The sequence below is a fragment of the Rutilus rutilus genome, assembly GCF_951802725.1.
Source record: "Rutilus rutilus genome assembly, chromosome: 5".
NCBI classification, from domain to species: Eukaryota; Metazoa; Chordata; class Actinopteri; order Cypriniformes; family Leuciscidae; genus Rutilus; species Rutilus rutilus.
The window spans coordinates 37,030,405-37,045,667 of record NC_140213.1 but is presented as its reverse complement, the minus strand read 5'-3'; the positions used below and the strand labels follow the sequence as shown (position 1 = coordinate 37,045,667).

The window sequence follows — 15,263 nt, the reverse complement described above, 5'->3', positions numbered from 1 at the left end:
CTTACTAATCGTAAATAATAATAAATATTAATATTAACAACAAGAACTATTATCAATATAATATTTTAACCCTGGATCACAAAACCAGTCACAAGCAGCATGGGAATATATGTGGCAATAGCCAACAATACATTGTATGAGTCGAAATTATCGATTTTTATGCCAAAACTCATTAGGATATTAAGTAAAGATCAAGTTCCATGAAGATATTTAGCAAATTTCCTACCCAAAATGTATCAAACATTTATTTTTGTGAGTGAATGCAGCACAATTGCGAAAATAAATGGACAAATTTAAAGGCGATTTTCTCAATGTTTCGATTTTTTTGCTCCCTCAGATTCCAAATTTTCAAATAGTTTTATCCCGGCCAAATATTGTCTTATCCTAACAACATACATCATATTTATTTAGCTTTCATATATGATATATAAATCTCAATTTCAAAAAAATTTACCCATGTGACTGGTTTTGTGGTCCAGGGCCACATATAAATATAATAGTATAATATAATGTGGTAACACTTTTGAATAAGGTTCATTAGTTAACATTAGTTAATGTATTAACTAACAATAAGCAATACATTGGTTACAGTATTTATTCATCTTTGTTAGTGTTAGTTAATAAAAATTAAAAAGCTGTCCATTGTTTGTGCATGTTAGTTCACAGTATATTAACTAATGTTAACAAATACAACGTTTGATTTTAAAACATTAGTAAAAGTTGAAATTAATATTAACTAAGATTAATAAATGCTGTGGAAGTATTGTTCATTCTTAGTTCATGTTAACAAAGGTAGTTAACTAAAGAACCTTATTGTTACATACAATATAATGTAATATAATATAATCCGTACCAATTGCTGGTGTAGTTTGTCGGTCTCAGCTTTGAGCAGCTGCTGTTTTTGTTTGATGGAGTCTCTGGTCTTCTGATGCTCTCTCTGCTCCTGTTCCAGAGATGCTTGAGCTGCCTCCACTTTCCCCTGCTGCTCCACCTTCTGCTGGATCAACAGCTGCTTCACTGCCTGAAGCTCCTTCAGCTCCTGCGACATACAAACCATTATCCCAGTTAGAAACACATAGTGGGATTTGAATCTGCACTGTTTTTGGTTGCAAGCCCAGATCATCAAACCATGTTGCATAATGCACAAGAATTCAAAAGTCATCAAAAAAAACTTAGGATAGAAAAATAGACAATTTATGTTATTCTAAGGTGCATTTACGTTCATGTTTCGTGGGCTGATTCAACGTGGTCTTTTACTTTATACTCAAATTTATCAGGATAGATACATTACTATCCAAAGGTTTGAAATAAATGCTGTTCTTCTGAACTTTCTATTAATCAAAGAATCCTTTAAAAAACGTGTCCTGGTTTCCACAAAAATATTAAGCAGGCTCAGCATGACTGTTTTCAACATTGATTATAAGAAATGTTTCTTGAGCACCAAATCAGCATATTAGAATGATTTCTGAAGGATCATGTGACACTGATGCCATCCAAGATATCCATGTCTTTCTTTCCTCAGTGGGAGAGAAATTATGTTTTTTGAGGAAAACATTTCTGGATTTTTCTTCTAACAATGGACTTCATTGGTTACCATCGTTTTTAAGTCCAAATCAATGCAGTTTCAAAAGTCTTTGAAGTGTTTAAACGGGCTGTACGCGATCACAGCTGAAGAAGAGGTTGTTATCTAGCGAAACGATAGGTCATTTAATTTTTAAAAAAATAATTTATAGACTTTTTACCTTCAATAGTTCGGATTGAGCTGATCAACAAACGGACAGGGAACTACGTCATCAAGTTGAAAGGCCGGCAATACTATTTGAACTACTATTCATATTCATCAGAATGTTATTCATATACTATTCATATTAGTATTCACTGAATACTATTACTATATATATATAATAGCAAACAATACTATTTGAACTATCCTCCTACAAACGGTCGCATTGTAAACAGTGGGGCGGTACTTCTGCTGGCGCCGGCGTGACCTTTCTATAAATTATATATATATTTTTTAAAGGAGTCATAATGTAGAAATTTCACTTTTCCACGAGAATCAATGTATGTTATGATTGCATAATGATTATACACTGGCCGGGAAGCCGATATTTAAAAGTGAAGCGTTTGTTTACCTCAGGGTTTGTAAACAAATAGGCCACGTGCACGCGCACGAAAAAACGAGATTTTGATTTCTTCCCCTTCTTGACGTCAAGACGGGGGAGGATATACCAAATATGGACACCGCAAACCTATGCCGCGGGAAGCCCGCCCCTCTCCCCCTCAGATTCAGTTTAGTTGACTCGAGAAAGATGGAGAAATCGAGTGCACACCTGAGATGCTCTGTGGGTGACTGCCACAAACAACATGCAAATGTGTTTTATCTACCAAAAACGGACGAAACTATCAGGGAACAGTGGATGAAATTCATTTTTAATGACGCTGTCCCAACAACTCTTTCAAGTGGCGTATCGTTAGGTGTGTGTGCTAAACATTTTACACCGGAATCTTTTACAAATTTGGGGCAGTATCAGGCGAACTTGGCCTCGAAGCTCCGTTTGGGAAAAGGTGCCATCCCAACCATCAGGGACTTGCCAGAAATTGAAAAGGTAAGACTGTGTTTTTATTGCTCTACTGTGGTTAACAAATAGCAGCTAACTGCTAATGCGGCTATTGTATGTAACGTTACCTTCGAGGTAAACACGGGGAATGGACTCTATGAATGCTAGCCACATCTTTCGACTTTGTTTTACACTAGCAGCTACAGTAGTGACGGTACAGGAGTCCATGCTCAGTGGCTAAAACTGTTTAAATGCAAGTATGAAAACAATATACCACTAAACATTATTAGCCAAACTCATGCAAAACATGCAGTTTGAAAATAGCTTTCAGTTAGCTGCGGTGTCAACCCCCCTCCTTCCTGCAACCAATCAACGCGCCCCTCATTTGCATTATTATAATGACCGTCCACGACAGCCAAAACATCGCATCAGATCTCGCGAGACAATAATGCCTTTAGAAATAAGGGTCTGAGGGGCTCTGTGTTGATTTTTTTTCCACTTTTCTTTTTTAGAAGTGCCTAAAATACTGTAATAGAGCATTTGGGTATCCAAGGTAACACAACATTATGACTCCTTTAAATGACCTATCGTTTCGCTAGATAACAACCTCTTCTTCAGCTGTGATCGCGTACAGCCCGTTTAAACACTTCAAAGACTTTTGAAACTGCATTGATTTGGACTTAAAAACGATGGTAACCAATGAAGTCCATTGTTAGAAGAAAAATCCAGAAATGTTTTCCTCAAAAAACATAATTTCTATCTTGGATGGCATTGGGGTGAGTAAATTATTAGGAACTTTTCATTTTGGGGTGAACTAATCCTTTAAATATTAATATTTTACAATTGTATTGTTTTTACTGTTGTGTATTTTTGATCAAATAAATGTAGCCTTGGTGAGCAGCCTTGATAAGCATAAGAGACTTTTGAACACTAGTGTACAGTCTCACACAAAGGTGAAATATTTCACCATTCCAGAGATACCATTACAGAAGTACCCATCTGTCATGATTCATTTATTCAGTAACCAAGAATGTATAAAAATAGATCACTGAAATAAAGTAATTTTGGCTAGACATTTAATCTCAACATGAGGGTCCCTATGAGGGTGGGGGTGCAGCTTTTTTATGACTCATTCATAATTAAATTATCTTGGGGGGGAAATTAGCAATTAGTAATAATAGTAACTTTTTTTCAATGAAAAAACAGTGCACCTTTAAACAAGTTGCTTTGATTCATAAATGTGTATATAAAGTGGGGTTAGAGGTCAAGAGACTGACCTTCTCATTCTTCTCGGCCAGAGCTTTGAGATCAGCAGACAGTTTGTTTTTGTCCTTTTCCAGAGCGCTCTGGCACTCTCTCAGCTCTTCGCATTGAGCTTTCTCCTTCTCCAGCTGCTCCTCCGTTTGTTCCTGTAAAAGACACAAAGACACACAGTAAGCTGAACAACTCGACATTTCCATAAACATTCTGAAATTATTCTCCATGTCTGTGTTGATAAGCAAATTCAAATTATGACTGTTCTGTTTTATTCCAGACACAGTGAAACAACACAACCTTCTGTTCTAGCCAGGAATAGAGTATCGCCACAAAAATCGAGCCCGGTGGTGTTTATTTCCGTAACTTTCACACCACAGAAAACCCTGTGGTTCAAGGCCTCGCCTGAGGGCACAATGGTTATATCTCAAAAACCTGTAGCATATTTTGTTACCTGTTGTTTCTGGAGTTTCTGTAGAGCCTCCACCTGCTGTTCGATCTTCTCGTCTCTCTTGCCGAGGTCTTTCTCTAGCGTTGTGCGAACAGTCTTCAGCTCCTTGATCTGGGTTTCGTGAGCACCAAGCTGGTTCCTATTGGCCACCAGCTCTTCCTGAGCTAGAACCAGCTTCTCCTCACACACCTACATGGAAAATAACAGATAATAATCAGACACTGCACATAATCATTTATTAGGATGTTCTTGTACTTTATAAAACTGACCTTGAGGTCCTGGCGTACAGCAGAGAGCTCGGACTCTTTGCCGTAGTAATCAGACTGAATGGTGGCGAGACTCTCTTTGGTGCTGTCGCTGGTCTTCTGCAGCTCTGCACAGCGATTCGTTTCAGAGGTTAAATCTTTAGACAGCGCCGTCACCTGCTCCTTCAGCTTGGCCTCCTCTTCGGCCTGAAACACAATTCAATGTTATTTGAAGAAGTAGTTCAGTCAAAATGTCCAACGACATGTCAGATTCAAAGGCATCATCAACCCAACATTTTTAATTCTGCCATCATTTACTCACCCTCTTGTTTTTCTGAACCCATATGTCTTTCTTTCTTCTGCAGAACACAAAAAAAGACATCTTGAAGAATGTTGGTAACCAGTTTTGGTTCCCAACATTCTTCAAAATATCTTCTGGCGTGTTCGACAGAAGAAAGAAAGTTATACAGATTTGGAACGTCATGAGGGTGAGTAAATAATGACAGAATTTTCACTTTTGGGTGGACTATCCTTTAAGAACAGGAAATGAAACAGTCGATTTGGGTGAGTTAAGAGTACATTTATGTGCATTTTATGACTTAAGAAGACTGTACGTGCCTTCTTAGCGAGGGAAGCCTGCAACTCAGACACTTGTGCCTTATGTTTCTTCACTTCCTGGCTCAAGGACCCCTGCGTAGTCTTCAGCTCTGCCTGTAGCTGCTGTGCACTCTTTTCTTTCTCTTTCAGTGTATCTTGAGATTGTTTAAGCTGAGTGTTCAGTAAGGTCAGCTGAGATTGTAGACCCTTTTCTGCCTAGAAAATTCAACAATTGCGAAATATGATTCACCTAACATGGGATTAATGTTTCCTTGAAACTTAACAGGAGTTATATTTCACAATCTTACCTCTGTTGATCTTTCGAGCAGACCTTTAACATGGCTGAGCTCTTTAGAGGTGGTCTCCGTGTTTTTCTGAAGTTCTTGCTGTGCTTTCTGATAGATCTTCTCCTAAAAATTAGAGTAAAGCTGATAATTAAACTTCTTTTTGAGAAATGTTTTGCTTGAAAACTGTTGCCAAATGTATTGAGATTTGTTGTACAATGCCATGACTTTAATTTATTTTTTATACATACACAAGTTTCCAAATACTTTTTGATGACAAACTGTCATGTGACCAACCTTCTCTTCCAAAGTGGCCGTGCTGCTCTTCTTTTCTTTCTCCAGTTGAGTCCGACTCTCTTTCAGGGCTTTAGAAGCTTTGCTCAGAGCCTCTTTCACTGTTGCCATTTCTTTAGTCTGAGCTTCCTTCTCCTCCTGAGCTTTCTGGAGATCTGCACTCAGACCCTGAACTTTCTTGTCTAACTCTGCCTGCCGCCTCTGACTCTCTTGAGACAGTTTATCCAGGCTGGCCTGCAGGGTCACACGCTCCTGCTCTGCCTTCTCCAGCTGTTGTCTTGTTTCGGAGAGGGTTGAGGTTTTCTTCTTCAGCTCCTCTTGCTGGTTGGCAGCTCTGAAACAGAAAGGAAAGGGAAGATTGACAAGTCACATCTGTAATCTATACTCATCAAATTTAAGGTTTGAGGTTGGTGTTTTTTTTAATGTTTTTGAAGTCTCTTTTGATCACCAAGGCTACATTTATTTGATCAAAAATACTATTGTGAAATTTAAACTGTAATAAATTACATTCTAGAATAAATATAATTTATTCCTATGCCGTTAAAGCTGAATTTTCAGCATCATTACTCCAGTCTTTAGTGTCACATGATCCTTCAGAAATCATTTTAATATGCTGATTTGGTGCTCAAGAAACTATTTTTTTCTTATTTTCAATGTTGAAAACAGTTGGCTGCTTAATATTTATTATAATAAAACCGTGAGACTTTTTTGTTCAAAAGAACAGCATTTATTTAAATAGAAATTTGTAACATTATAAATGTCTTTACTGACACTTTTGATCAATTTAACGCATCCTTGCGGAATAAAAGTATTTTAAAATTCTGCCCCCAAACTGTTATGCTAGCACATACACATATAAAAGGTATAATCTTTCTCTTCCTGGAAACTAATTCAACTGTATGTATGCATGTTAATGTTTGTTTTAAAATCAGAATTAACTTTTCGATATGTCCTACTCTAATTTCCAATTTCAATAGGAAATACACAAACATAAAAACTGTTCCAAAACAAAGATATTTCAGTCTTTAACATTGCACATTTTCCAATATGAAGTACCTACCCTTGTTTTTCAGAGTCTAAAAGACGGTTCAGCTCCTTCGTCTTCATCTCCAGCTCACTGATCTGCTTCTTCAGCATCTGCTGCTCCTTCTGAGCTTGTTCCCTTCCAGAGCGAAGCTCAACTATCTCAACCTCAGCTTTCTATGTCAGACAAAAACACACAGAAAACACATCAGATCACAAATGTTTCGTTCAATTAATACAACGGCATGTAGCTTTCAAGTATTTCTCAACCAAGTAAACATTTCAAGTAATTATTAGTCAATAACAAACAGCAAATAAATAAATCAAGACCAATTTCTTGTCAACACTGTTGTCTGATTATTGACGTTTGACATCTAACACACAGCAGGCGTGAAACATTTCTAAAATGAAGTCATGTTGACGAAGCAGAAATGTGCTGCAGTGACGCTGACCTTGGTCTGGGTCTCCAGTGTCTCTATCCTCTGCTCTGCAGTCAGCAGTTTGTCTCTGCTGTCTTTCAGACCGGTCTCCAGCTGAGAGCTCTGCTCCTGCTTCTCCTGCAGCCTGCGGCCCTGCTCCTCCAGCTGAGCCTGCACTTTACTCAACTCCTGTGCAAACACACACAAATGAACTCTTCTATGAACTTACAACCCTCGTGACACTCTTCTATTTGACTCATATAGTTCATCATCATTATGCCGACTAATATAGCGATCAGATGTGCTCCTACAGTAGTCACATTCAAATCCAGACTCAAAACACATCTGTTTAGCTATGCATTTACTGAATGAGCACTGTGCCACTGTTCGTCCGACTATTTGTACTGTATTTTCTTTTCTTTTTTATTCTAAACTGTTTCAATTATTCTTATTGTAAAGCACTTTGAATTACCATTGTGTATGAAATGTGCTATATAAATAAACTTGCCTTGCCTTGCCTTGCCTAATGCAAATATAATAGGATAAAATGGTGTCACAGCAATAGTACATACTTGTTGCTTGTCTTGCAGTGCATTCTGGGCAGTCTCTAGATGGTTCTCTAAGTCGGCTCGCTGAGCAATTTTTGCTGCTTCGGCAGACAAAAGCATCTCTGTCTTGGCTTTCATCTAAGAAAAAAAAAGGCATGAGGTTTTTTTTAGATTATTCAATGATAATAATTTAATATTAATAAACTTGACCAATATTTTAACACATCTAACATAAGAAATCATTAGACTGGGATAAATAAAAATAAAAATCACTCTAATGTCACTTTGCATTAAAGGTACAATATGTAAGAATTTTTGTATCAAAATATTCAAAAACCACTCACACAGTGTTATATATTTCTTTCAATTGTGTACTTACATTATCCTAAATGTTTCCAAGAATTTGTAAATTCGGAGAAATTCACAATTTTAAATAGTGTATTAAATAATTTTTTAATAATCCCTTGTCACTTGTCGCCTGTCAATGACGTAATAGCCGCGTTATCCCTGGTTTCCGCTTGTACTGCCATAGTAACCATGGCGACAGACGTGGACAACTGCGTTACGTCTAGCGGCACGCTCACGCTGTTGTTGTTTCGTTCAAACATTATGGACCATGGCAAGCAGACTTTGGGACAAAAGTAGAAATAAAACGAGGATCAATATCGGAATGGCGTTTTTGAGAAGCCGAGAGCTCCACGACAAACTTAGACTTAACAGAGCTTCACGAGTCACGACTTTACAGAGACGCCGCTCTTGCACGACAGGTGTTTCTTAGACAGGTGAGCAAATCTACATAAAACTAATCAATGTTATATAGCTCAACATGATGAAATGTTAGAATATGATCAGTATGTTATTCTCAAGTTGATCTAGCTTACTGCTAGTCTCATATAGCAAACAAACTAACACATAGATTAACATTATAACTTTCAACACACTCAAGTGCAGTTTAGTATGATAGTGTAACGTCAGACCAAGTGAAACAGCGCTGCGTTGACTGACTCACAAGTTTAATTCGTCTAATAAAATGACCAGTGTGAATAGTAATTCAGCACTTGTGTGTAGTTCGGTAGAATGAAATGTCCTTATTCCTTTATATCCACGGGACTCGTGTGTGGCGCTAATATCTGTCTCTCATTAGCAATCGCGCCCAGCTTCATACCACAGTCATGTTAAAAAACATGAATGTTTTCACTCATCCATAAACATTATTAGATCCATCGGCATGACAACAAGTTCCATGATTCCACTTATCTCTGCGTCATCAATCTACGCCTTTGTTATTATAAGAGGTTAGCGACCCCTAGCGGCGAATTTTTTTTACATATTGTAGCTTTAAGAGGTGCATCAATATTTGGTCAATATCTTATGAACTAACACAACACAAGTACCTGTGTGTCTAGCTGGACAATCTTCTCTTTGCTCTCTGTGAGCTGAGTGTTAAGTTCAGAGATGGTGGTCTCTAGGCCCTGGCATCGGTCTTGCGCTGAACGCAGGTGGGTCTTCTGCTCCTGTACCTGCTCATGAAGGTTGTCCTGAGCCTGTTTGTGGCTCTCTGACTGGTTCTTGAGCTTGTCAGTAAGCTGCGTAATCTAAATGAACACATGAGTGGAAAGCTAGAATCAGAATTCTGCCCTGTTCATAGTGTAGGATTGTCTAGTAACACAAGTGCAGTGTCCAGTACTTGTTCCTGTAGTGAATGATTTTTCTCCTGTAGTTGGTTCAGCACAGCTGCCTCTCCTTCACCGGCCTGGATCTTAGCACACAGATCCTCTCTCTCGGCCTCCAGCTGGCTCACGCTGTCCTTACTCTTCTGCAGCAGAGCTTCAAGATTCTGGATCTTCTGGTCCTTGTCCCCGATCTGACGCAACACCTGCTCCAGGTCGTTCTGCATGGGAAGGTCAAAGAAACATGTATGTATCATGGTTTCCAAAATGACACTAATGACTGGAGTAATGATGCTCAAAATTCTGTTTTACCATTACAGGAATAAATAACATTTTAAATATATTTAAAAAGACAAAGTTTTTTTATATTGTATTAATATTTCACAATTTACATTATTTGTGATCAAATAGACTACTTTCAAAAATAAAAAAAATCTTACTGACGTCAGATTTTTTTAAATATGTTTGAAAGTAGTCTCTTTCATCATAATATATTATTCTTTAACTTTATATATAATTATTATAATTATAAACATTATTATTATATATAATAATATATTATTCTCTTTCATTATTATATATATATATATATATATATATACACACACATTCACACACACACTAAACTAAAGAATAAAGGGTAAAACATTTGTAATTTTCTTTCCAAAAAATACAAATAATTATGTTTTAATCTCAATAACATCTTGAAATAATATAGCAATAATGTCATAAATACATATACACATTTTTGAAAATGGCATATACTGTAAGAAATGGGTCATCTTTAATGTTGAGCCCTGCCAGTTATGATAGCAATATCCTTACATATGTCTGAAGATATTTTCATGCACAGTGGAAAAATAATGTTTTATTTTTTTGAAAAATCCAGTTAAAAGGCTCTTTATGAGATGCTACAGTTATGTTTACCTGTGCTTCTCTAAGTTTGCCATTAGTGCTCTGTTGAAGGGTTTGTAGTTCTTGGTTTTGCTGTTTGGATTTGTCCAGCTGATGCTGTAGGTCAGTAGACTTGGCAGAGGTCTCCTTTAACTATACGAACATGGTCACAGATATATCCAGACATACAGAGAGAGAGAGAGAGAGAGAGAGAGAGAGAGAGAGAGAGAGAAAGAGAGAGAGAGAGAGAGAGAGAGAGAGAGAGAGAGAGAGAGAGAGAGAGAGAGAGAGAGAGAGACATGCAGTGGTAAAAAGTGAAAACAAGACACTCAAGCCCACCATAGTAATAATTATTCTGTCTGGCTTGTGCACGTAAATACACACATTATAAATTTAGAAGCTGATTAAACTAATAATTACTCTTAGTGTGCATCACTGCATTCGTGTGCTCCAAGTCTTCCAGCTTGTATGTCCAATCCTGAAAAAATTCTAATAATCAGCCATTTTCTGTCTTTACCTGTTCATCCAAGCGGGACAGTTTAAGCTGCAGGTCTGCCACCTGCTGCTCCCGATCTTTGAGTTTCTCTCCTGACAGCTGTCTTTGCTCTTTAAGCCGGCCCTGCAGCTCCCCCAACTGACGCTCGGTGTCCAGCAGCTTCGCATGCAGCTGAAGAGGAGGAAAATATGAGAGCCTGATTACGACGATACAGCTTGATATAATATCATCTTAATGTACAAGTATAAATGTGTAATGGATGGATGGGACTGATCCTGGAGAAATGGATTTGAGGTTGATTTTGAATGGATTTGATGTTGATTATGATTGCAAATAAAAAAAAAATGAATTGCATGGATGAATGGATAAATTTGATTCTGAACTAAAAGATGGATGGATTTGACTCTGAACTAAAGGACAGATGGATGTGATTCTGGATAGTTGGACGGATTTGATTCTAACTGGATGGATGGATTCTCTTTCTCACCTTGCTAATCTCACTTTGCTGCTGCAAGCCCTGGTTTTCTTTATCGTCTCTCTGCTGTTGGAGTTGTTTCCTCTCTACCTTCAACTCCTGGTGGTTCCTCTCCAGCTCAGTGAGTTCCTGTCTGAGTCGTGTGACCTCTTCCCCGCGTTCGGTCGATTCAGTCTGGACCCGACTCAGAGCTGCCTCCCCTGATGACACCCGGGCTTGGCTCTCCTGGAGGTCCAGGTCTTTCTGGTGCAGACTAGCCTGAAGACTCTTCTTAGAGGTCTGTTCCTGACCCAGACGCTCCTCAAGCTCCTGATTCTCCTTCTCCTTACGAGATAACTTCTCTGACAAAAGCTAAGGAGTGGCAGAAAGATTAGACACTTACTCTCATTCATACAACATTTATTGTCTTTTAATGACAACCTATAAAAACGCAGTAAAACAAGCATTCATCAGACCAGTCAGCAAACTGTACAGAACATCAAGACTCAATAAGATGGCAAACAACAGTGTTGCGGCATGATGACAAAATGTCTGAGAAATCTGAGATATCTCCCAGACGTCTTTTATGAGTTTTTTGAGGGCAGGGCTGGATAATTGTGTTCTGACCTTTACTTGTGACAGCTATTAAAGGGCAAGGAGGATAAGGGCGCAGTGACTAACACAAAGGTGACACGAAGACGATAAATACATCATATCCTGAGCTTTGCTTCAGTACATAATGTCAAGGTTGAGAGCAGCTGAATACCCTTTCCCTTTTCGTCCAACATCTTTGTAAGCTAAAGGCTGCAGTCTCATTTGGTCATGTGTTGCTGTTAACAGTGTCTTCTTGCATTATTCCATTTTCTATTTAGTCCTCCAAGTGTCTGAAAGAGTCTTAAAGGGATAGTTCTCCCAAAACTTAAACATTTGTCAACATGAGGTTTGTTTCAAACTTGAAATACTTTATTTTTTCCCCAGTTACACTTTCCATTATTTTAGAGCAGTGGTATATTTTATATTTATTACATGGCTTGGTTGAATTCTAATGTAGAATGCGGTCTGTTGTTTCTTGATAACAGACCGCTGCTAAGGATAACACACCGTTGCCATGAAAAACAGAGCGGTGCTATGGACGCAGGATTCTGTCTGAACAGCCTGTCGGGGTTGTATTCGCTATAACAACCGCCTCATTCTACATTATCCCTTACATATATTCAGTATGTATATGTATATGTAAATATATACATATACAGTCAAACCAAAAATTAATCAGAAACCAGATATCATTTGTTATATTTTTTTTTACTAGTGGGTGAGGTGCACATAAGTGGTGCGCAGGTGCGCATGCACGACCAAAAATAAAAAATGCACTGGGTAAATATTTTCAGACAGCTCATTTGCATACCGACATGGTTGACAGCTGTTAATGAACAAATACCATTTTAGATCGACACTGTAATACTGTATAAGATTTCCATTTGTAATGAATGCATTTATGTGCCGGTTTCAAAGCAAAACTGTGACATTCGCTTCATTCGGCAGTGCTAAAAGTACTTACTTCCTGGCAACCCACCAAAATAAAAGCTTGCTGATTTTAGGTTTGAAAATTGTGGGAATTCTTATAAAAAAAATTAATAAAAAAATGTAAATATTAGCATTTTATTTTTTAAGTGTACTATAAAATAGTTGTATTTTAATTTAATAAAAAAAAATGTTTTTAAATATAGTATTATCACACTTTATTCATTATTTTGTTTATTTTATAAAAATAAAAAATAAACACTAAATAAAATGCATGGGTCACAATATGTGCAATGTGAGCACCAACCCGAATCTCCAGGTGCTCATGAGAACCAGACGGAAAAACTAAATAAATTAAACTGTGACATATTATACCCAATAATTCTTCATACAGTGGACTACCAGTAAAATGTATAAAAATTTGGGACAAAAATTTATTCAGACACTTTGACCTGACCATGTTATGCTTAAGTGTATTTTCTTTAATTGCTAATGCGACCTTTTTACACCACATACTGAACAAAATTAACCATTGCTGGGTAACTGGTTGACCTAAATCGGTATCATCTAATTGTGTATTTAAATTTAACAGCTGACAGCGATTCAACCTAATTCATTTGTGACAGTCAAACAGAAGGATGGCTGATTTGATCTGAGTTCTTGTCATATTTTATTACCATTTTCTAAACTATAACGAATAAACTGTGATAATGTAAGAAATGTTGAAGGTGTCTGAATCAATTTTGGTTTGACTGTATGTTCTGTAATAATGGTTCACTCTTCAACATGCCCAAATGCATAAACCTAAGTTCAATTTTACAAATTAAACCTCATTATAAAGTGTTACCAATAAATAAATAAATAAATATATATCTACTAATGTTATGCTGCCTTTAAAAAGTTATAGACTAGATGAAACAAGTGAGTAGCAAGTTTAAGTTCACTCTCTCTCTTATTCCTGTCCTTGAAAGACCTTGAAATTATCGTTTATATATATCCCGCAGTACGTTTCACAGGGATGGTTCTATTAACGACCCCTTAATCGCCCCTATTTCACTTCCCGTCAGTACCATGGTCCACGTTTTCCAGAAGTCAGCGGGCCTTTGGACTCTGATCTCCTAATCCCGTCCTGACAACTTAAACAATGGACTAGAGAGTTGTGGGTCATTACCTGCGGCCGTATATCACTCTGACCATCAAAACAGGCACGAGACGAAACATCCCCTGCTGCTTTAATTACACAGCATCTGTGATGCATATGTCAACACTCTTTAATGGCCAATCAAAACACACAGTGTGCTGACAGGTCAATGGGGCCGGTTTGGACTGGATACACGGGGCCAGCAGCCCGAGCAACTTCCTGAGAAATGTGTCAGGCCGTTTCCTGAAAGCCAACTGGTAGTGATTGTAAACAAGAGGTACAGTAAACTTAAATTTGGAAGTGGGTGCAGAGGCCGGCAGGTCTTAACATAGTCGGCATTGGCGTGTGTTCTGTAAAGCCATAAAGTAGGCCATTAAAATATACAGCTGGATTTGCTGTGAGCATACAGCACATGCCTTGTTGCTTAGGGGGGTCCAGTAACAAGACACAACATATCTGCGTTTGTTTGTGTATGTGAGTGTTACCTGGGTCTGCTGCTGGAAGTTGTTCAGGTTGCTCTGTAATTGGTGGATCTGTTGGGTGTAGACCGCTGCCTCCTGAGGACCTTTCTCCAGTTCCGCCTTCAACTGAGCAATCGTTGTCTACAAACAAGCACACAAATGTGAGACCGCCACAGAAATCAAGTCTTAGCCTGTAGTATGGCCTGTAATTCATTGGCAAACAAAATAGAAGCTGAGAGGGACAGAAGTACAGTCTGTTGCGGTGTTGGGAAACTGGGTGTCAAGCATTCAGCTGATGAAATAAATATTTAAGTGTTTTTTTATTTATTTGTATTACTTTTTTCCCAGTAACAGAATTAAATTGATCAAAAGTTCAAGACATTTATAATGTTACATAGATTTCTATTTCAAATAAATGCTTTTCTTTCGATTTTTGTACTAATCAAAAATTCTAAAGAAATCAGTTTCCACAAAAACATTTGCACTGTTTTTAACATTGATAATAAAAATAAATGTTTTCTGAGCACCAGATCAGCATTAGACTGATTTTTTAAATGATCATGTGACACTGAAGACTGGATGAATGGCTTCTGAAAATTCAGCTTTCCCATCACAGGAATAAATTACGTTTTAAATTGATCAAAATAGAAAGCAGTTAACGGTAATAAAATTCCACAATATTACTGTTTTTAAGAGACTTCTTTTGATCCTAAACTTTTGTATGGCAGTGTATATGTCTATATGCTGTTATGTACATATTCTACGAAGATGACAGCCCTGCTCACAGAATACCAAGCAACATCTGCATGACTCAATTACTATTCATACATCATATCTTAATTTTGCATCACATTACAGACTTCCTTCTTTGTTGATAGTGTTGAATAGACATGGACACGGACTTAAAGACTATACTACCTTCCCTCACGTTGTCATTTTTGCTCACATCA

At 37.6% G+C, this 15,263-nt stretch overlaps 1 protein-coding gene across 1 annotated transcript in view; it reads right to left on the bottom strand.

The window, feature by feature from the left end:
• Nucleotides 1-15,263, bottom strand: part of eea1 (early endosome antigen 1) — a 33,641-nt gene that overhangs the window by 6,476 nt on the left and 11,902 nt on the right. The window contains exons 10-25 of the mRNA XM_084408565.1: nucleotides 14,338-14,454; nucleotides 11,224-11,562; nucleotides 10,758-10,907; nucleotides 10,274-10,393; nucleotides 9,364-9,567; nucleotides 9,071-9,271; nucleotides 7,701-7,814; nucleotides 7,162-7,317; nucleotides 6,747-6,886; nucleotides 5,690-6,020; nucleotides 5,417-5,518; nucleotides 5,130-5,324; nucleotides 4,536-4,718; nucleotides 4,270-4,455; nucleotides 3,839-3,970; nucleotides 854-1,039 (exon numbers count right to left, since the gene is read on the bottom strand). Of these exons, the coding sequence (XP_084264691.1) occupies nucleotides 854-1,039; nucleotides 3,839-3,970; nucleotides 4,270-4,455; nucleotides 4,536-4,718; nucleotides 5,130-5,324; nucleotides 5,417-5,518; nucleotides 5,690-6,020; nucleotides 6,747-6,886; nucleotides 7,162-7,317; nucleotides 7,701-7,814; nucleotides 9,071-9,271; nucleotides 9,364-9,567; nucleotides 10,274-10,393; nucleotides 10,758-10,907; nucleotides 11,224-11,562; nucleotides 14,338-14,454 (2,856 nt within the window). The remainder of the gene's footprint in view (nucleotides 1-853; nucleotides 1,040-3,838; nucleotides 3,971-4,269; nucleotides 4,456-4,535; nucleotides 4,719-5,129; nucleotides 5,325-5,416; nucleotides 5,519-5,689; nucleotides 6,021-6,746; nucleotides 6,887-7,161; nucleotides 7,318-7,700; nucleotides 7,815-9,070; nucleotides 9,272-9,363; nucleotides 9,568-10,273; nucleotides 10,394-10,757; nucleotides 10,908-11,223; nucleotides 11,563-14,337; nucleotides 14,455-15,263) is intronic.